The sequence below is a fragment of the Panthera uncia genome, chromosome C2 (assembly GCF_023721935.1).
Source record: "Panthera uncia isolate 11264 chromosome C2, Puncia_PCG_1.0, whole genome shotgun sequence".
Classification (NCBI taxonomy): domain Eukaryota; kingdom Metazoa; phylum Chordata; class Mammalia; order Carnivora; family Felidae; genus Panthera; species Panthera uncia.
Genome location: NC_064810.1, coordinates 81,721,114 through 81,743,172, shown reverse-complemented (window position 1 = coordinate 81,743,172; position 22,059 = coordinate 81,721,114). Strand labels below are relative to the sequence as shown.

General features: G+C 44.1%; 1 protein-coding gene across 1 annotated transcript in view; it reads right to left on the bottom strand.

Annotated features, from left to right (window-relative positions):
• KLHL6 (kelch like family member 6) overlaps positions 1 to 22,059 on the bottom strand; it is a 61,408-nt gene that overhangs the window by 30,126 nt on the left and 9,223 nt on the right. The window contains exon 2 of the mRNA XM_049628507.1: positions 8,108 to 8,273. Coding sequence (XP_049484464.1) covers positions 8,108 to 8,273 — 166 coding nt within the window. The remainder of the gene's footprint in view (positions 1 to 8,107; positions 8,274 to 22,059) is intronic.

Genomic DNA, 22,059 nt, shown 5'->3' with positions numbered 1-22,059 from the left:
ATTTGAAAGTGTCAATTCATTTTCTAAGTTTATTTACTTTTAAAAATTTTTTTTAATGTTTATTTATTTTTGAGAGAGAGAGAGCATGAGCAGGGGAGGGGCAGAGAGAGAGGGAGACACAGAATCCAAAGCAGGCTCCAGGCTCTGAGCTGTCAGTGCAGAGCCCAACACAGGGCTTGAACTCTTGAACTGTGAGATCATGACCTGAGCCAAAGTCAGATGCTTAACCAACTGAGCCACCCAGGCACCCCTGTTTATGAATTCCTAGTAAATTTTTTTTGTCACCATTTTTCTTCTCAGATAATAGTCATAAAAAATAAAACTTTTCTATGGGGTGTGTATTGATATGAAAGAAGGATCTTCATACTTAAAATTTGTAAATTACCACTGATCCTAATCTTCCATCCCTGCCCCTTTCCCCCTCTCTCAGATGATAATCTACTTCAGACCAAAGGGCATATGCTGCCCCCCTACTCCCAGGATGTCCTCTGCTCCACTTTGAGTCCTTGCTCTAGACTTGGCTGAGGGGTCTGCTGGTTCCTGGAAATTATATGGGGTGAGCAGGAAAGGGAGCTAAGACCTGCAAAAGGTCCACTCACTAAGGTGGGGCAGGTTTTGGGGGACTGAGGCAACTATAGAGGTACACTGACCTCAGAAGTGGGATCAGGGAGAAAGGAAAGGGTGTGGGAAGATTGGTCAAGATTCAGGCAACAGACAGCCCCTGAATTTTCAGAGGAGCTAGTGGGGCCCCCAACGGGCCAGCAGCACACAATGAGGGAGCCACATGGGCCATACTAAGAGTCAAGGGGCAAGTGCTGGAGCTTAGTGACTCAGCCCAGGGACACGATGAAGGCCAAGAAGGGACACCACTATGAGGATTAAATGGAATGACTATGTCTGGGATATGTTTGATGCTCAGGATATAGTGTGTGTGTGTGTGTGTGTGTGTGTGTGTGTGTGCAAATTTAGGGCACAGAAGCAGTAGGGCATCTAAGCAAAGCCAAGTCCTGAGAAGCAGGTCCATGAGCAGACAGCTGCAACAGGTAAGTTATCAGGTAGGGAAGTGGAAACTTAAGTCTTTGCTTCTGCCTAAATACTTTTCCCCCAACCCAGCTGCCACGTGTTGAAATCCTACCTATTCTATGAAGTCCAAGTCAATGCCACCTCCTTCAGGGCCAGAACGTTTTTCTACCCTATACTCTGCCCTGGGGTCTGGCTGGATTGCCCTGTGGTTTGAAAGCTCAGTGGGAGTCCTTGCTTTTGAGGCTTTGGGGGTAGTGGCGGGAGGCAGGTATAGGGGTCAGAAGTTTTGGGTTTAGGCCTCTGATTATGGCTTCAAATCTTTAATGAGCTGAACTCTCTCTGAGCCACAGATTCCTTGTCTGGAAAGTGTTGAGAATAATAAAGCCCACTTTGCAGTCTCATTGTGAAGGAATTACTTGGCCAGACCACTCACAGAAATATTGTCAACATCAGACTGGATAGTGCAGGGGAAAGAATACAATAAAGTGCTAAACAAATGTGATCAATATTTATAATTTTTGTCTTTATTTCCCCGATAGTTTCTTACAAAGTACCTTGAATGTAGTAAATAGTTAGTAATTTGTAGAAATTAGGTAGAAGTAAAAGTCAAAATCTGGTAGTAACATGGATTTTCAATACAACAAAAACCCCATATCCCACTTCCTGTATTTCACCACCCATGGGCAGCAACTAGGGCTGAATACCCAGGGAAAGAATGATAGGATAGACAAAAGAAGATAATTTTGATTTTTGAGTTTCTAAATACACGTTCAGAACCTACAGTAGAAAATTAGTTTTGAAACACCAGTTAGTAGTAATAACTGGGCCCTTTGAACTGGAAAAGCCAGAATACCAAAGAGTCTAGGCATACAGTTTATGTCAAAGCAACAGACGTAGGAGAATGGATGATAATGTAGCAGCCAGCTTTTCCAACAATGATTCCGGAGCCAAGAAAAAAGAGGAGAGTCTAGCGATAAAGTGAGAAGCAGGTGTGGGTCCTTGAGATGATGCCCTGCCTCCCAACCCAGGCCAAACTCTAGAGTAAAGGAAAAGCAAAAAGCTCCTTAGAGATTGTGGAGCTGAGAGCAAAAGGAAGTGTGCCTCGACTTCCTAAAGGAAATCAGAAAAGCGGCAGTCCAGTGTAGCAGAAGCAGAAGAGAAGCTGGAATGCATTGTTTCTAGACAAAGGGGACCTATGGCAGTTGCTCCAAATTCCCTATAGTTCCAGACTGGCACAGGCAAGCAAATGGAAGTTTCTTGTGTGTTCCTGAGAGGGACAAAGAAATCACTGAGAGGACTGGCAGACCTGAGGAGGCCTTGCAAATGGGACAAAGAGAATGCACAGTGACCCACAAAGACTGAGGGCCTGAACCAGGTGGGCCTGAGGACTTCCAGCTGATGCCATGGGTGAAGGAGTCAATGATCAGAGAGAGACCAATGGGAACACAGATGTTCCAGCAGGTGCCAGTATAGACCAATGATGCAAATAACCATGGTAAGCCTGGGCCAGATGCCTCTTTCTATAATGTCCTGGTAATCTGTAAACACCCCCTTGGAACCATTAAGCAAACCAGATGCTAAATTGATGAAGCTTTCCTGAAATGAGATATCATTAGGTTGACTACAATTTCTATCACTGATAGAATGGGAAGCTCAGGAAACAGATTAAGTTCAATGTTAGAAAAATAATAGGTTAAATCATGCTTTTATCTTTGCACACCTACATTTGTAGCCTCAGATTTAGATCCTCCATACTAATTAGAACTCAAGAACAATATGCAATTCAGAGAGGCAAAACTAATGTATGGTGACAGATGCCAGAGTGATAGCTCTCCCTGGGGAGGTACTACCTGTGGAGGGCATAAGAGAGCATTCTGGGATGCCAAGGATGTTCTGGAGCTTGATCTGGGTGGTGGTTACGTGACTGCAAACACGTGTAAAAAATCAAAAACTGTACATTTAAATGTGTGCATTTTACTAAACGTAAGTTATACCTAAAAGTAAAAAAGAGTAAACATTGAGATTAAACACAGAAATGTGTTTAAAGAGACACTGTGTGGACAGCAGCAGGCTCACTGTTGAGATGGGGACATCTGGTTTCCCCAGAGGGAGTCAGGCATGAGGGGTGGCAGCTGTGCCAGTCTCACCTGCTGACACAATTACAGGGCCCCACTGGTTTCCAGAATTTTCCACTGGGCAGCCCTCCCTGAGGATGCCAACAGCCCCAGCTGCCTTCAGGATCCTGACTTGCTCCAGGCCTTGCTCTGAGGGACGCACACAGTATGTAGAGGGGAACACACAGGCTAGCATAAGCAGATAGGGGTGAAATCCAGGCTCCTCTCTCATTAGCCATGAAACCTTGATCTTTTACATCACTAAAAATTGGGGGTAAAAATACATACCTCATTTTAAATGAAACCATGTAGGCAAAACAGTTGCCACATTGTGAATGCTCTGGGAAGCACAACTATTACTGTCCTGCGGACCCAGGAGAGTAACCCCAATTTCTTATCACCTACAATGGCCACACAGCAACATTGGTTGACAAAAGGAATGTGTGGGAGAGGATGCATCAGTCAACAGATTGATTTTCTCTAGACAGTAGCAAAGAAACAGTTGGGCTGGTTTTCTCGCCTGGATCCACTGGCTATTCCGATGGTGGGTAGACACAATCTGTGGGTCCCTATCAATGACAACACAAGTTCATCTGTAATGATGTAATGTAATGAGTGAGACCTGCTTTTGTTAGGTGCCTGGCACTTAGTGGGTGCTTAAAAATGAAGCAATTATTAGTATGAACCTGTGGAATACTTCCTCCTCTACCACCCCACAACATTTCTAAAAGCCAGGAGTGGGCTTCTTAGTGTCCTCTTAAAGGAGGTCAGGCAATTTTTGATGGGGCGTTGAGCAGTTTCTGAGGCAGTCCTCATATTCAGCTAGCAATAGACAAGAGTGACACATGCCTTCACCAATTCAACAAATATTTATGTATTATGATCCAGATATTGAGTAAGCCAAGAAGCTAGTCCCAGCCATCCGGGTCAGCCACTGACTACATGGCTACCTCATCCATACAGATCTCAGCCCCAGAGGTGTTGTGGAGGCCCCACCTGGGTCTTCTCGGCCCCAGGCCAGATGACCAGGCCACCATTCTGGCATCCCTCTTTCTTTCCTCACATCACCCCTCAGGTCTCAGCCTGATTTCCCTTTCTCTTCCAAGCTCCTTCTAACCAGCTGCTCTGTTATCTTAGCCATCTTCTGTCCCAAGACTAAATGAAGGGTAAGCATGGTCTCCCTGACCTCACATCTTTTGCTACCCTGCAGATAAGCTCAAAAACCCTTATTCTTTCATGAGTTTTTAATAATAAAAATGAAAGTAACAAATATGACGAAGTTCTCCAAACTAACATGGCAGTTCTCCACAACTGAAAAATCTTACCAAGTTCTTATAGCCATTGTCCCACACCTACAGTTTCTACAGTTTCTCACTGCCTTGCTTATCTAGAACTCAGAAGCCTGAAGTTCCAGATAAGGCAAGTTCCCTGCAGCCCCAACCCTGCCTCACATTGTGAAGGGTCGCTTGGGCCTTTCCTCATAGGTGCTTCTCTTACTCTTACCTTTCTAGAAACTACTTGGAGAAAATATATTTCTCCCCATAATTGGCTAATTAATCACAGCTAAGTGACTGCAAAGTTCCTCTCGTGGCAGTCCATTTAGTACCTGCCACACCCTGTGCATAGAATATGAAGGACAGGGGCACCTGGATGGCTCAGTTGGTTGAGCATCTGACTGTTGATTTTGGCTCAGGTCATATCTCATGGTTTCTGAGATCGAGCCCCGTGTCATGCTCTGCACTAACAGCACAGAACCTGCTTAGGATTCCCTTTCTCCTTTCTATGCCCCTCCCCCCCACCCCCACCCAAGAGCATGCACGCGTGCTCTCTCTCTCAAAACAAATAAATAAATAAAATTTAAAAAAAGAATACAAAGGACAGCAAGATACTACTAAAAGTGAAGATAGCAAAATGTTTCACTGTCTCCCCTTCTGGTTTTCTGAATTTGGAACAAGGTTATGTTTTATCCATTCAAAAGAATACTTTTTTTAAGACCACAAAGTGATTTCAACAACCTACAAATCTCTGTCCTTTGTGGTGTTTTCAGGAATGAAGATATCCTCAGTTTTCTACATCTGAGTCTTCAAAGCAAGTTATCCAGAAGCAACAGACTTTCTAACCAGACACCCAGAGCACTCTTCTCTTGTTTTCATAAGAATCAACACTCATTAGGAAAATTAGTAAAATAGCCTCAGAGAGAACTTACTATTTTTTGCCTAGAAAGTGAATGAGATTTGGAAAATTTTGAGGTGAGGGATTACCAGGATAGGGGAATCAATAATAAACAGAACGTGCTCTATCTCTATCCTATCTCTGTCTTCCTCTTCCTTCCGCCTCTCATTAAAACCAAAATCTCTGTTGAAGCTCACAACTTGAGAGAAAATGAGAAGAAGGAGGAGAAGGAGGGAAAGGAGGCAGTGGAGGAGGACAACGACAATGAAGACAACGGAGAAACTTTATGTCAGAATAATTTCCAGATACATTAAAGATTTAAATATCAAAGCTGTGAACATAACAAAACTAATAGAAATTAGAAGTGAGTAAGTATATAATTAAGCAATGGGGAAGATCTTTCTAAAAACATACAATGAAGGCAAAAAACATCAAGGAGATGATCAATAGATCTGACTAAACACTAATTTTAAAATTTTATATATAAAAAAGTCATTACTAAAAATCATGAGTCAAATAACCAATGGAAAATATTTGCAACATTATTACAAAAGATAACAGTCTTTACTATCTAAAGAGTTTTTATAAAAATCACCCAAAACTGAAAAGGAGAACAAGAAACAGAAACACAAACTCCATCCTCACTGAAACCAGGAGATATCAGTAACCCCAAACCACAGAATGTGAAGACTGGAGAGTGATTTTTTTTGAGAGAAGAGAGGTCAGACCAAGTGCCTACAAAGGAGTTTGTCCCTCAGAACCCCAGAAAGCAGAAATATTACAGTCCCAGGGAAATAGCAAGGCCGGGGCAGATGGGGCTGATAACAAGGGTGGGTTTAAGAAGAATTTAAGCCTCCTGGGACTCCTCTCCACCTCTTATAACCTAACAAAAGATAGATTTTTTGTTCCTGCTGGAAAAGATTTATCTCTGGAGAAACCACACCAGAGAGGTTCTGGACTCAGGGACACCAGAAACTGAGAAGGACACATGAGGACATCTTACTGAAAACAAGGAGGCTAAATAAAGATTTGCACATATACCCACACCCACACCCCCACTGTAGAATACATGAAGCTCTGTTTTAGCCCCCAGGTAAAAGCTGAACTAGATAGAGGCCCTATCTGACCTGGGAAGGATTTCGCTGAGGTCAGATTGTTGGAGCAGTTGGGGAGGAGGGAAGGAATACGATATAGCTACTGAGTCCCTCACTCCACATAATGAGGAGTATTTCCCTGCCGGTTAGTAAGGCTAAAGGCGTAAGCAGGTAAGGACAGAGAAAGGGGGGAGGGCTGTATGTGGGGGTGGTAACTGACTTGGACACATCACCAGAAGGCATGACCAGTCCTGATGGAAGTAACTTGCTCTGTATCTTTACAATACCCTGAGGAAGCTGAGACAATAAAATTGGCAATTATTCGTAACTCATCAGTGCTGTTTTATAGTTGACTCTCCTCCCTCTTTCTACTCTCCCTTCCTTGCTGGACTCCACAGATCCTGCCTAGGCTCCAGTCTCAACAAAAAAAAAATCCCATAGTCCCTGGTCCTGACTCTGGGCCCCTCATTCCCCACCTGTTTCCCCTCAACCACTGACCTACTGAGGATCCAGAAGGATACCACCTCCCCAAGTCCCAAACCATGCACAAGATCTGATGTTTGTCTCAGTCCCTGGGAATGACCTGGTTTGTCCCTAGACTCTGTTTGTCAATAAATCTCAACATCCTCAGTGAGACAATCTCTGTCTTCACTCGGCAAAACCAAGTTTAAGGTGTACTTTTAGACCTAGGCAAAGATAGTAACTTGGGATGGGGCCCCAATGATAAACTGTGGATGCAACTGACAGAATCTATGGATCTAATTAGTCAATGAAGCTAAATATACTTGTAGTCAGATTGAAACAAACGTAGTCAAAAGGAAACAATAAAACTTAATCCTAGAGACACCTGGGTGGCTTGGTTGGTTAAGCATCAGATTCTTGATTTTGGCTCAGGTCATGATCTCGAGGTTAGTGAGTTCGAGCCCTGCATCGGCACTGTCAGTGCAAAGCCTGCTTGGGATTCTCTCTCTCTCCCTCTCTCTCTGCCCCTCTCCCACGTGTGTGTGTGTGTGTGTGTGTGTGTGTGTGTGTGTGTGTGTTCTCTCTCTCCCTCTCTCTCTCTTTCTCAAAATAAATGAATAAACTTAATTAATCCCAAGGGTTGTCTTTTATCTTCTGCAATACCCCTCATGAAAAGTGCTCTTCTTTCATACCCACCGCAAAGTGCTGACCAGTCAAGGTCGGGCATTCCCCCCCAAGTCTAGACACTTGCTCCCAGGGAGACTGTAGGGTCTAGTGGCAAGCATGTAGCCCCTGGATGCAGAAGGCCCAGGGTGCAAATAACCTCCTTCTCTGTGCCTTGCTCTTCCTACCTGTAAAATAGGGAGAAGAAACTGCCTTCCCTTCCTTCCCAGTAAGGATTCGAAGTTATGTATATGAAGTGGTGACTGGAACCCCTGGCTCCAATTAGGCTTCTGCAAATTGTAGTTACTGCAGTCAGGAAATACATATAGATTCCAGGCACCAAGCTGCCCTGGCTCTATGGCATTAAGGAGTCAATGCCACATCTCACCCCCTCTGAGGAAACTTCCAAAGGAGCATCTTCTGACTTTCAAGTAAGTAGAGGCCCAACTAAGTGTGGGTATGAGTATGGTTGTATGTATGTCCCAGGTATAGGCCTGAGAGCCAGTCCAGACAGATCTCTGAGGAATCACTGCTTTCCCCTGCTCCAGAGGAAAGCACTGAAACTATTTCTTCACACACCTGGAAAAGGTTAGCAGCTTCCAGGACCCGTTGCACATTCTGCTTGGTGATCAGCGCCTTGCTGGTGTATGTATAGTCCAGAAGAGTGTGCATGGTCTCAGCATCGACCCCTTTGATAATGATCCTCTTCTCATACTTTTCCTTTAAATCATTGCAGAACATGGCCCTGGAAGAGAGATGTGTGAATGTGAGTGCTACCATGACCTTAACAGACCCCCTTCACACCTATCTGCCCCCACAGAACAGCGAGGTCCCTAAGGTCAGGACCTGGGATGATTGTTCTGTGTTCCTCTAACACCCAGAACACACCAGACATTCAATTAATACTTACTGCACTGAGGTGTCCTGCTCTGCTGTACCCAGCTGTGGTCCCTAAGGCAATCCCAGATCTGAAGAAAGAGTAGGAGCCCTACTGGCAAAGCTGGTGGGATCTAGAACTACTTTATTGGCCCAAAGAACTACTTTAATGGCTCAAAGTGCTGGAGAGTCTTCTGGGAGCATTGTAGCACCCTTCCCCTGCCCAGGCCTTCTCAACTACTAGTACCCCAAAACAGGGTTTCTCATTCAGTTCTCAGTTCTCATTTAAGCCTTCCTCTGGCCTGGAAGCTGGCCTCCACACCCAGGCCTGGCCAGCTGGGGCCCGAATGCCCTCCAGTAACACAAGAGATCTTGCTAGTACCTCTCACTCCAGAGGCTCAACCCCTGTCTATGGCTTCCCAGTTGGAGCTGGGAGCCTCGAATTGCCTTATCATAGGACAGAACTCCCCAAGGCCATTACTCTGTCTCACCTCTGGCTATGCTTATTCCCTCCCCAGGACTAGACTATTGGATATTTAGTGTCTATCCCGGAAGCAGGGGAACAGATGGAAAAGATGTTGATCTTGACATGAGATGGACCAAGATTTGAAAACCAGATCCACCAACTCAGAACTTGGACATGTTACTTAATCTCCAGGAGCTTCAGCTTTCTCGTCTATAATGGGAATTTTAGCAGTCATTTAAAAGTTTGCTGTAAGGATTCTCAATAACTAATAGATAAGTAGAAATACAAAGATTTTTTCTACCCCCTCCCAGGCTCATATGTGAATTTATCATGCTACCTGGACATTGATATTTGAATTATCAATTCCTCTCAAGAAAAGTATGAGTAATTTTATTTATTTTTAAAATGCACTGAAGTCCTACTGTGTTTCTGGAGTTTTGAAAACTTAAAAGATATCTAAAATATAATGATTGCATAAATGATAAGCAGGGTAAAGATGATTAAATATGTGAGTGGAGACATGAAGATAGTCTATGAATGAGGCTAGGAGTGCCACTGAACTGTGACTACAGGTGGGTCTCCCATTTGACCAATGCAAAAGAGAGACCATCTGGTCAGTTACACAATCACACAATTTTTGTTTTCAATATATGAAGTTTATTGTCAAATTGGTTTCCATACAACACCCAGTGCTCATCCCAAAAGGTGCCCTCCTCAGTACCCATCCCCCACCCTCCCCTCCCTCCCACCCCCCCACCAACCCTCAGTTTGTTCCCAGTTTTTAAGAGTCTCTTATGCTTTGGCTCTCTTCCACTCTAACCTCTTTTTTTTTTCTTCCCCTCCCCCATGGGTTTCTGTTAAGTTTCTCAAGATCCACATAAGAGTGAAACCATATGGTATCTGTCTTTCTCTGTATGGCTTATTTCACTTAGCATAACACTCTCCAGTTCCATCCATGTTGCTACAAAGGGCCATATTTCATTCTTTCTCATTGCCACGTAGTACTCCATTGTGTATATAAACCACAATTTCTTTATCCATTCATCAGTTGATGGACATTTAGGCTCTTTCCATAATTTGGCTATTGTTGAGAGTGCTGCTATAAACATTGGGGTACAAGTGCCCCAAACATCAGTACTCCTGTATCCCTTGGGTAAATTCCTAGCAGTGCTATTGCTGGGTCATAGGGTAGGTCTATTTTTAATTTTTTGAGGAACCTCCACACTGTTTTCCAGAGTGGCTGCACCAGTTTGCATTCCCACCAACAGTGCAAGAGGGTTCCCGTTTCTCCACATCCTCGCCAGCATCTATAGTCTCCTGATTTGTTCATTTTGGCCACTCTGACTGGCGTGAGGTGATATCTGAGTGCACAATCACACAATTTTATATATAACAAATCCAAATGCTCAGAGAATTACTATTGTTCTCAGCACAAAAACTATATGGAACTTCCCTTATGAATGGACAGCAACCTTGCAACATTCCCACCAGAGACAGTATATTCATGAGGCTGATCCTTAATAGCTATAGCTGACACAATTCCTTCAGTCTGATTCCCACAAAAACCTGTTAACTCCCTCTTGCCCTCCCAGGAGCTGTGGGACCCCAGCAGTCTCACAGGCTTGAACAGCACAGCTTATAAAAACAATTACTTGGAGGCAATGGAATTAAATTTCTTTCAATATGCCATACATTTACTGAGCACCCTCTCAGCATAGAATACTGGGCTAAAGCTGGAAGGGATTTAAATATCAGGCAGTCTCTGGACTTAACTGAGTCCCCCTAAAATTCATATATTGCAGTCCTAACCCACCAACATAGACAGCGCTTTTAGGAGGTAATTAAGGTTAGGTGAAGTCATAATCCAATAGGATTTGTGTCCTTAAAAGAAGAGGAAGAGGGGCGCCTGGGTGGCGCAGTCGGTTAAGCGTCCGACTTCAGCCAGGTCACGATCTCGCGGTCCGTGAGTTTGAGCCCCGAGTCAGGCTCTGGGCTGATGGCTCTGAGCCTGGAGCCTGTTTCCGATTCTGTGTCTCCCTCTCTCTCTGCCCCTCCCCCGTTCATGCTCTGTCTCTCTCTGTCCCAAAAATAAATAAAAAACGTTGAAAAAAAAAAAAAAAGAGGAAGAGACATCAAAACTCTTTCTCTCTCTCTGCCGTGTAAGCATACAGTGTCTGTCTATAAGCCAGTCTTCACCAGAAACCGACCGTACTGACACTCTTATCTTGGACTTTCAGACTCTATAATTATGAGAAAATAATTTTCTATTGTTGAAGACACCCAGTCCATGGCAATTTTTTTATGGAAGTCCAGGCTGACTAATACAGGCTGTCTCTCCCCTAGTCCCTAGTTGTTCAGAATCTAGCAGGGACACATCTGCACAAATAATAGTCTACAAGGGTCAAAAAGACTTGTAAAGTGCTGTGGAGACAAGAGGTAGCTTCTCATGGAGAAGGAAAAGGTTGCTATGTGACAACTGTGGATAGGACATCCAGGTAGTAAACATGGTAAGTAGATGCAAGAGTGTGGGACAGGCAGAGGATCTAGCAAGCACATGGTTTGGCTGGAGCCCAGGGGTGATGAGAGAGGGTGGGGAGAGATCAGCCCAAACAGATAACCTGGGTCCTGACTGTGGAATGTACTAGAGGCAGGCTAAGGAGTTAGGTTTTTTATTCAGTGGGCAATGGTGAGCCACTGAAGGTTTATGAACAGAGGCAGGACTCAAAAAGAACTTTTTTTTTAAAGTTTATTTATTTGAGAGAGAGAGAGAGAGAACAAGCAGGGGAAGGGCAGAGAGAGAGAGAGAGAGAGAGAGAGAGACAATCCCAAGCAGGCTCTGCACGCCATCATCGCAGAGCCCAACTCGGGGCATGATCCCATGAACCGTGAGATCATGACCTGAACCAAAACCAAGAGCCAGACACTTAATTGACTGAGCCACCCAGGTGCCCCAAAAAACATTTTTAACAGGTGTGTTCTCACTTTAGTTTGCTGGTGATGGATGCATTTGGAGTAAAGCATTAATTGCACCCAAACAGAGCCGGGAGGCTTGTGACAGTGCCAAAGCCTTGTCCCAGAAACTGTACTACTTGAGGCAGTCACCATGCTGCTAAGTGACTGAACCTCCTGAGCTTTAGACACATGAACAGGAGCCTTAGAGAATCATTATCTCCCAGCCAAGTAAGTCACTGAAATGGGAAAGTCCCAGTGTAGGGCCCTGATGATAGAATCCACTTCCCCAAAGTGGGACTTCCATACCAACACAGAGGGAATTTGATCCCTAAATCCTGCTCCTCCTCCCTTTTCCACACCTCCTATTTCTGTCTGGGAATCCCCCATCAGTTTATTTTCCCCATTTCCTAATCTGCAAAACAAAGGTACCTGCTTCTGGTTTCCCAGGAACAATCATAAACCTCAAAAATCAAAAGTCTCCAGAAAGAAAGAGACTGAGAAAAAGAGAAAAATCACTTGACTAGCTGACTTTTTGAACCTTTTGTGTTAGCCAATGAGATCTTCTCCCTAAGGTCTCCTAGTGCCCTACCCCCCCTCCCCCCCCCCCCCATCCCTGTTCTAATCAACAGTAATCCTCCCACCCTCCCTCCTCCTCTTCTCTTCCTTCAACTGGCCTCTTTTCCCTCAAGAATATGACAGCAAGAAAGAAACAGCAAATGTGAATTCTGCAAAGTACTTGGAAACAGAAAGGCAGTGATGTCATGTGGGCAGATGACCGATTTAAAAGCCTTTTTTGTCAGTCATAAATCCTCCTAGCCAGAGATGAATGGTCATCTGCAGAACCACATGTCTTTTAAAGTGGTGTCACACAGGACCCACCTTGCTGCCTCCTGATCACATAAAAAACCCTGCCATCACAACATCCACACAATTTCTTCCCAGAACAGCCTGTCCAGGATTTGGACAACTTCACTTGCTAAACCTCCCTTTCTTTGAGTCCCTAGAGCAGCACTGCCCATAGAAATATAATGTAAGCCAAATGTGTAATTTCAAATTTTCTACTAACCATGTTTTTAAAAAGTAAAAGGAGATAAAATTAATTTTAATATCTTTTATTTAGCCCAATACACCTCAAATGTTGTTTCAACATGTAATAAATATTTTTAATGAGTTATTAATGAGATAACTTACATCCTTATTCCCACAGAGACTACAAAATCCCTCACAGACATTTTATACTTAAAAGCACATCTCAATTCAGACCAGTCATAACTCAAATGCTGAATAGCTGCATGTGGCTAGTGGCTACTCTATTAGATAGCACTGCTCCAGAGTATCACCCAGATCTGCAATCATCTCAGGGGGTGAAGTAAATGTCACCCACATAAGGGGCACCTGGGTGGCTCAGTCAGTTAAGCATCTGACTTCGGCTCAGGTCATGATCTCACAGTTTGTGAGTTCAAGCCCTGCGTCAGGCTCTGTGCTGACAGCTCAGAGCCTGGAGCCTGCTTCAGCTTCTGTGCCTCCCTCTCTCTCTGCCCCTCCCCTGCTCATGCTCTCTCTCTGTCTCAAAAATAAACATTTAAAAATTTTTTTAAAAAATGTCACCCACATAAATGTCATGTAGATCAATACACAGAAAACAGGACGTTTAGCAAGAGACGATGGGCAGTGATGATGGGGTTAAACAAAGCTTCACATAACTGAGGCAACATATCAACAGAGTCCCACCGAAGTACAATTGAGAAATGCTACCTCACATACAATGTGATTTTAAGATTAGTAAAAGGTGAACTTTGTTGAATCTGTATGATCTCAAACATGCCAATGAAAACTGGAAAAGTCTAATAGATGTTTTAGTATTAAATAAGATAGGAATATAAATTCCCTAATTCAATGCCTTCCACTTTGAGGGGCTCTTTTGAAGTCTCTGTGTATGACACAATTATTGGGATCTCTGGGATCATCTGGACTCTTGATCAGGCTGTCACTGCTAGACACAGCTTCCGAATTCTTTCTTGTAATCAGTCACTGAATAACATCCTGCTCCAGCTCAGCCCATACCCGAGTGGGTATCTTGATTGCCCAGAAGCTGACCCTTGTAAGCTAGTGACGTGTTTGGGATATAGGAGGAGCAGGACAGGGGAAGGGAGGAGGCCAAGCAAGACAAAAGTTGGATAGAAAGTAACTTCAGCCTAACCCTGCAGGGGACTGCTGGAGAATATATACTCCAGAGCCGTCTCAGCAAGTGCCGAAGGAGCTGGTCTGATACTCCAGCACCTCCTGACAGTCTTAGCTAGGGGCCACCCCAGGAGCAGGAAAATTCTCAGGCACTTCTGGCTTTCTGTGTATGTGAATGGGTGTGCACAAAGGGGCTCTTCCTAGGAGTAGGAAGAGCCTGCAGTGCTGGCTGTTGGAAGGCAAAGGGGGCTGTGGTCTAGTCTAGGCTCTAATACAAACTCACTACATGACTTTGTACTAGTGAGCAAAAACTCACCCCAGTGAGTTGTTGAGAAGAATGAGTGAGATAATATAAACAAGGTATTAGCACAATACCCAGCACTTACTAAGGGAAGGCATTTGGGACCAGACCAGAGGAATCTTGTCAGGCTGACGGTAGATACTTGGAGTAGGCAGACCCATCACACTCTGTCTTGCAACCCTTGACTTGCCAGCATTCAGCCTGGTGCATATCATCAGGTAAGTGGGTGTCAGAGTCACTGCACTGCTGTCCACAACCCCTCCAGAATAGAGTCAGGCTAGGGCTACACACAGACTGGTCCAGAGACATTAGCATGGTGCCTGTCACACAGTAGGAGAAAGGAAGTGCTCTAAAGACAGAGTCCTCTCTCTAAAGCTCTTTTTGCCTGCTTTGGCTCCCCAAATCCCAGCATTTCTCTGCTCTCTTCTGAGACTTTGTCACTGATTTTCTGTCACTTAAATACACTCTCCTGGGACACAATCATACTGAATACAGACAAGGTGAAACTATGAGAGAACTACATATTTCTTAAAGACCAAACTCCCAGGCCTCCTCCTGCTCTCTTGAGCAGTCCATTGAAACACTGAGGCAAAGTTGGGACCCCATAAACAGTATATAACCTATATAAGGTGGGTCACCCTTAGATATCCACTTTAATAACAGTTATCTCTTATGTTTATGTTTATAGCACTTTGTAGGACAAACAGCCTTATCTTCCTTGATTATTATACCCGTTTTATAGGTGATAAGACTATAGAAGTAGAAGTTAAGTGAATTGCCCAAGGCCATACAGGTTGTCAGCAATAGAATGGAGATCATAATCTAGTTTTGGACTCTTATTCTAGAGCTGAACAGTGAGCTGAAACCAAGAAAATCAGCAGAAGTTCAAGGCCATATTGGGGGCCATTGGGGGGTCAACTGAGTGAGAGCACTAAGTGAACTGGACTAAGTTTTGCTCTCTAAAAACAAAACTGAGTTAGTTGCTAACCATTTACTCCTTAGCTTATACTCAAGATAAATACAATTTTTTGTAATAAAAAATACTTTCTAGACAGACACTGACCAATTCTCATGAGATTCTAGTAAAACAGAGGTAGCTATTAAGATCCTCATTTTACAGTAGAAATAGTCTCAAGCTGGGAGCCAGTTGCCCAATACTCAGCAGTGAGTCAGTGCCAATCCCAAAATAGAGGCTGGGCAAGTGAGCTCGTCTCCCACAATAGCCATGAAAACTTCCATGGGCCTAAGAGTCTTCTGGAATGAAGTCAGGGCATGGCCCCAAACACAGCCTGGACCACACTCTTTTCTGAGTTCTGCTGGCCTTAATCCTCACTTCATTCAGGTCTCTGCTCAGAAGTCTCCTCAGAGAGCCCCTCTCTGATGCTGCCCCCAATACAGTCACCCCCTAACATCTTCACCTCCTTTATTTTTCTTTACAACCTGTCACAACCTGAAATTAACTAGTTTAACAATTGTGTTCCCACTACGGGAGCTGAGTGAGGGCATGCGTTGTAATCACCACTGTATCCCTGGGGCTAGAATGGTGCCTGGAGCCTAGTAGGGACTCAGTAAATATTTGGGGAGAAAATGAATGAATGAACAAATGACATGTCCTTCCTAACCCCTGTGTGTTTGGTTTTGACAAGAATCAGCATCTCCAAAATTACCAAACACACTTGGGAGACTGAGGCTGAGGAGGCCTGCCTCATAAGCCCTCCACCTCCACAGAGAACTCCCATCACACCCCCAAGTCCAGGGCCTGGAGCTTGGAAAGGACACAGCCACACTGGAACATTCCACCTAGACCTCTGCCATTCCTAAATGTTACCAATTCATAATCTTTCACCTAGCCCAACATTACTATGGCTTACCCCTTCCCTGAGCCTCCACACCCACCTCCTCCCTCCTGTACCTCTAAACCCAATTACAGACCAACACCCACCATCCCCACTATTTCATTCCTAGGCTAGGTCCACCCATGCTGCCCCTGTTCTGTTCTTCCTCTAATCCCCTCACCACCTCATTTATACCAGGAACTAACTCCTCTGCATTAGTGACATACTCTGTGTTGAATAGCTCTAATATTGGTTAACTAACTGAGTAAATTCTATTTAAGAATATGAATGTTGAGGCACCTGGGTGGCCCAGTCAGCTAAGCATCTGGCTCTTGATTTTAGCTCAGGCCATGATTTCACAGTCATGAGATCAAGCCCTGTGTCAGGTTCTGAGCTGGGCATGGAGCCTGCTTAAGATTCTCTCTCTTCCTCTCCCTTTGCCCCTCCCCTGCACACACATTTTGTCTCTCAAAAAAAAAAAAAAAAAAATATATATATATATAAATGTTAATGTCTATACAATTGGTTAAAAAAATTTAATTAGTAATCATGTGCTGCTCAATGAATAGTATTATTAAGAAAAGATTATTTGGATATAAACCCAATGTGGACAGTCAAAGGGGTCTACACTGCAAAAAAGCAGGGAGTGAGCACATGCAAGGGTGACCTAGCATGGGATGACAACACTCCTGATGGTCCCCAGCTCCTCTAGGCTGAGGGCACCAAAACCTTTCACCTGCCATTTCCTAACCAAGGGAAGGACATAAACATTTGGCTCAGCCCCATTTCTGACCTCAAGGTGCTCCCTAAGCCTTACGATATAGACGCTGTCCCAACGCTGGAGTCCTGCCCACATTTCTGGTCTGCAGACAGTCCACCCTCAAAGCCAGTGGGTCTCAAAGTATGTTCCCTGGACCACTTGCATTTGGAATTCCTGTGATGGCTGTTAAGAATGCAGAATCCTGAACCCCACTCACCCTAGACCTACTGAATCAAAATCCCTGGCAATGGGGCTGGAAATATGAATTTTACTAGGCTCCCCTAACCCCTACCCATAATTCTTTGGCAAACCAATGTTCAAGTACCAATGCCCTATGAAGAGGTCACCTCGCTTCCCAACACAAGCCCCTATGGCTCACCCTGAGAAGGAGGAGATTGCACACAGTTCTACGTCAAAGAAATAACTGGCTATGGTGCTAGGGCAGACATGCCCTTGAAAATCTTCCCTCTCTGTAGATTCACCCTTTCACCTTCTGAGATTCAGCCCTCCTAGAATTCCATGAGGCCTAAAGCTGCCTCCCAAACTACGGGTAGGGGGTGGGGCACGCAGGCTCAGATGGAAGCTGGCCTCATCCTGGCCTTGTAAGTCTTTCTCCAGATTAGCTGTATAGATGGGGTCCCTGCAGCTTATATTCAAGTAACACAGTTCATTAGAGCTAGGAGTTCCGAAAGAGGATGTGGTGCCAAAGCCCTATTAATAATAAACAGTGTGCAATTCTCTGTTCTTACCCGCAGTTCACATGTAAATCTCACACACCTGGAGGGGAGTCTTCAGAGAAGGATTTGAAGGTTCATGGCCATCTCCAAGAGACATGACTAACCACATGCTGCTATCTCTATCTGGAGCCTGGAGTCAGCTCCCCGAACCCCCAGCTGCTGACTAAGTCTTTGCTCCAAACTGACAGAGGAGCTAGAACCCCAGAGCTGCCCCCCACCTGACTCTAAACATTATTAAGCCCTGAAAGAACTGCTTCCTACCAAGCTCTTTGCCCAATTTCACCACTCCTCAAGGACACTGCACAGGCATCTTTGGGGACCAGAACTCCAGCCATGTTTCTATAGCACCAGTGTCCCTCCCAGCTCCACTGGACCATTGCTGAGGCCTCAGCGTGTCATGTAACTCAGCCCATCCAAATTTATGACAGAAAGGGCTTGTTCTGTCCTGCTACATCAAGCAGGATAGAGTATCAGTCATAGCAAATGCTTATGACCAGGATTCAGCAATGATTCAACTACAAAGATATAATAAGCAGTTCTTATTTTTCCTTATTTTTCTTATTATTCCTAATTTTTTTAGTAGGTGTACCCAGATTTTCCTATAGGAAACTATCCTTCCTCCAATTTCAGTCTGCAAGGTTTGAATAGAGCTGGTCCCACATCCTAGACCATGGGTGAGCACAGTCCATGGCACATTAGTCTCCCATGCCACAGTGATCAGTTCACTGATGGGCATAGGAAGAAGCCAGTCCAATCAAAGCGAATCCTAGAACTTTCCCTGGAACCCCTGGGAAAGAGAAGTTCTCTTCCTGCTGTAACTGCTGAGCTGGGAGAAATAAAAGTTTAGAGCAGCTGGATATTTTCTTGTCTCCATCTGTGAAGATCCTCCCTGAGAGAGTAACCAACACAGAGGAAAACAGAGACAAGAGACAAAGAGAGAAACAGTCCTGATGATATTATTTGAACACAAGGATCAAACAAGACCGAAAGTCAATACTCTTAAACTTTTAAATAATGTGAGCAAATAACTTCTTTTGTTGATATGCTTGAACCCAGTTTGAACTGAGTAGCTACCATTTGCAGTGCACGGTCCTGACTAACACAATTAGACAAATGAATAATGAATAACAAATGGGCCCAAATGCTAAAGAACATTGTATTAAAAGTGCCCAGAAAATGAAATGTTGATGTACGCTCAATATTGCCATACAAGACCCCTCAGAGTCTGGTCTAAATACCCCCTTCCGAATCCCCTGAAGCAGCTATGCCCAACAACTAGCAGTTTCCGGTGTGTGCCTCTGTTTACATCAACACCCTTGGGCCAGACAGGCTTCTCTATGTACACTCTATATAGCTTATTTTTTTAGGTGAAATCTAGGCCCAACGTGGGGATTGACTCATGACCCCAAGATCAAGAGTCGTATGTTCTACGACTTAAAACTCCTGGAGTTTAAGCCAGCCAGGCGCCCCTATATAGCCTATTTTTAATGAGTCTTCTCCTCTATTAGATTTATAAGACTCTGTAAGCCAAGGGCTAGATTTTATTTCTCTCTCAATTCTTATTTGCTGGCCCACAGTATAGATTTAATATTTGTAGGATGGATGGATGGATGGATGGATGGATGGATGGATAGGTAAGTGGACAGAAGGAAACTACACATGCAGTGCAGTCCTGTACCTGGTCCTGAAGGCCAAGAGGATTTGCCTATTTTACATCATACTGTCCACATCTACATTTCTCTTCTAACTGCCATGCGAATAAATAACAATGAGCTCCAAGACCCAGTGACCTGAAATGAAGTGTGTGTATAGAGAACTGTATTATCCAGTGATTCTCCAAATTGGTAACCTGGGCCCGTGATATTTACCCTAAGCCCTCCCACTTGAGATGTTACAGTACAAAACATGGTGGTTGTTCTCCACCTTAATTTGCTTTAGCACATCTTCCATCTCCTTGCCAGAGACGAAACCTGGCTTCCCCTAACAAAACACCACTTCCCTCTTCAATGAGGTCTGCTCTGATTCTCACTTCCCACTGGGCCATGAGCAGGGTCAGCATTTGTGCTCACTGTCCACTGCCACATCCTGACCAGGCTGTTTCCCTAAAGGCTCCTTATCAACACCCTTTTCCAAACATTTTCCATCCCAACCCACAGGACCCCATCCTGGCCTCCTTATGACCTCCATGTCATTAACCAAAAGTCAAAGATCAGCCTAGGCTTAGAGATTTTTCTGAGCATTCCCTGGTTCTGATCACTTAGAAACATGTGAACTGGCACTGGTCCTAATCCTCACCCAAGGTATTCAAATGTTGAGGCATAAAAGTTATCCCTATTATGACAGGGCAAAAGTGATCACATACGTGTTCCAGACTTCTCCCTTCACCAGCTGCCACAGAGGAATCTGGACTGCCAGGCCTGTTCCTTGGGCTTTTATGACACAAATCCAGAGGGAGAGGGGAAAAAAATAAGAGATCCTCCAGCTGAGAGTGGAGAGGAGTTTTAAAGCCAAAGGTGAAGAAGGAACTACCATAGATTGGCCTATACTCTTCCAGGAAGCCCTCTCTGATTGCCTTTTTTCTCCGGTCTGACTTAATGCCCCTTCTGTAAGCAGAACTCCATCATATTACCTATACTGAAACATTGATATTATTACCCTATACTGAAGCACTGATTTGCCTATCTTTCTCCTCTAACTGACTGTGATTTTGTTGTCAATAGGGAACAAGAACTCATTAATCTTTGTAAACTCAGTGCATGGTAGAGAGTGGGGTCATTCATTCAATTGACCTTGAGTGCTATGTCCACTAACACCACATTCCAAGAATTATTCACTGGGCATCTGCCCCTCCCTTAATTCCCCAAACACCAAAATTCCCTTGATATCTACCCCAGACAAACCTGAGCTTACTCTACATGACACATGATCTCCTGAATATCAGTAAGCTCTTACTTGACCCTGAACCTGAATTATTATATGCATACCTGCCAGCAGGTAATTTTTGTAGATCCTTGAATATCTCCTCAGAAACAGCTACAATGCAACTTTTGGTGTGATTGTGTTTTAAAGTCATAACAATATCAGCACTCCTATAATTACTGTGGCCTTAAAGCTTTCCACAAAAGTTAAACATAATAACAGAATGACTACCCTTACAGCTTGCAGAGGATACGTAGGTTGCCTGAATGATATTTTTTTTCATAGCAAAGGAGACTTATACAAAAATGGCCTCTCCGGGGGCTCCTGGCTGGCTGTTGGTAGAGCATGCAACTCTTGATCTCAGGGTCATAGGTTCAAACCCCACACTGGGCCTAGAGCTTACTTTAAAAAGAAAAAAAAAAAAGCCTCTCCAAAATAACTTAAGGTGGCTTATAGTCTCAGAGATATTATAAAATGCAAAACAGTAACAACAAAAAGTAATAAAATAAGATCTAAGTAATTAAAGTAGGAGACTATGTCACTGAAACCTAGGCTAAGGAAAGCTAATGCATAAGCTTCCTGACAGCCAAAGCAAAGGCAGAAGTACAATAAGTTAGCTAAGAAAAGAAAGTAAACCAGCATTTATTAGCCCTCTTTAGTGTACATTCATTTTTCCTTTTGTCTAGTGCCTTCCCTTTCTGGGAAATGCTCTCCCAAGTCCCACTCAAATCATGTGGTTCAAATAGAAGCTCTTAAGTTTTTACCAATCTCCCCTCCTTTGCCCTGCCCTCCGCCCCTGCTTTTGGCCAACCTTGAACTCCTAAACTAAACTGGGCTGATCACTGTGCCCCACCTCCCGGACACAACGATTGGTCTAGGATTGGGTAAGAGAATGGAACAGAGTCTTTCCTGGGGGCTTTTCAAACTGAAGCCAGCCCCTCAGTTTCTCTCTGGAACCAACTGAAAAGGAGCGAGTCTTAGAGCTGCCAAGGAGCAGACCCCCAACCATGTGGCAGAAGTACATCTGAGAAATCCCACCTTAGAAAGAAGCCAAGTGAGAGTCGAAAGAAAGCACCCTGACTGCATTCAAGGCCCTGATTCCTCTTCTCCCTGAGCTCTGCTGCATCCCGGCCCTTCCTATGAATTGGCTATGTGGCCAAATACCTTCCTCTTTTGCCAAAGCTGATTTGACCTCAGATTCTATTCCTTGCCATCAAAAGAACACTGACTAATATAGGAACATTGAGCAATGTGACGGATGGTGAGCTCCAAGGCAGTTTTACCAAAAACATACATGTTCTTCATATGGGCAGCTCTTCTCATGGACTGTTTAGTGTTTGCTATATTAGAATCTACTCTGCAAAGGCATTTTCATGAATGGACAGTTACATATCTGTGTACTTGGCATAGGGGTAAAGTTCAGAACTTAAGATGTCAATGATGAGTGTTTGTGTTGTGTTTTAGTTGAGAGCTCCATGCAGCATTATTCAAAACAGGAGAAGAA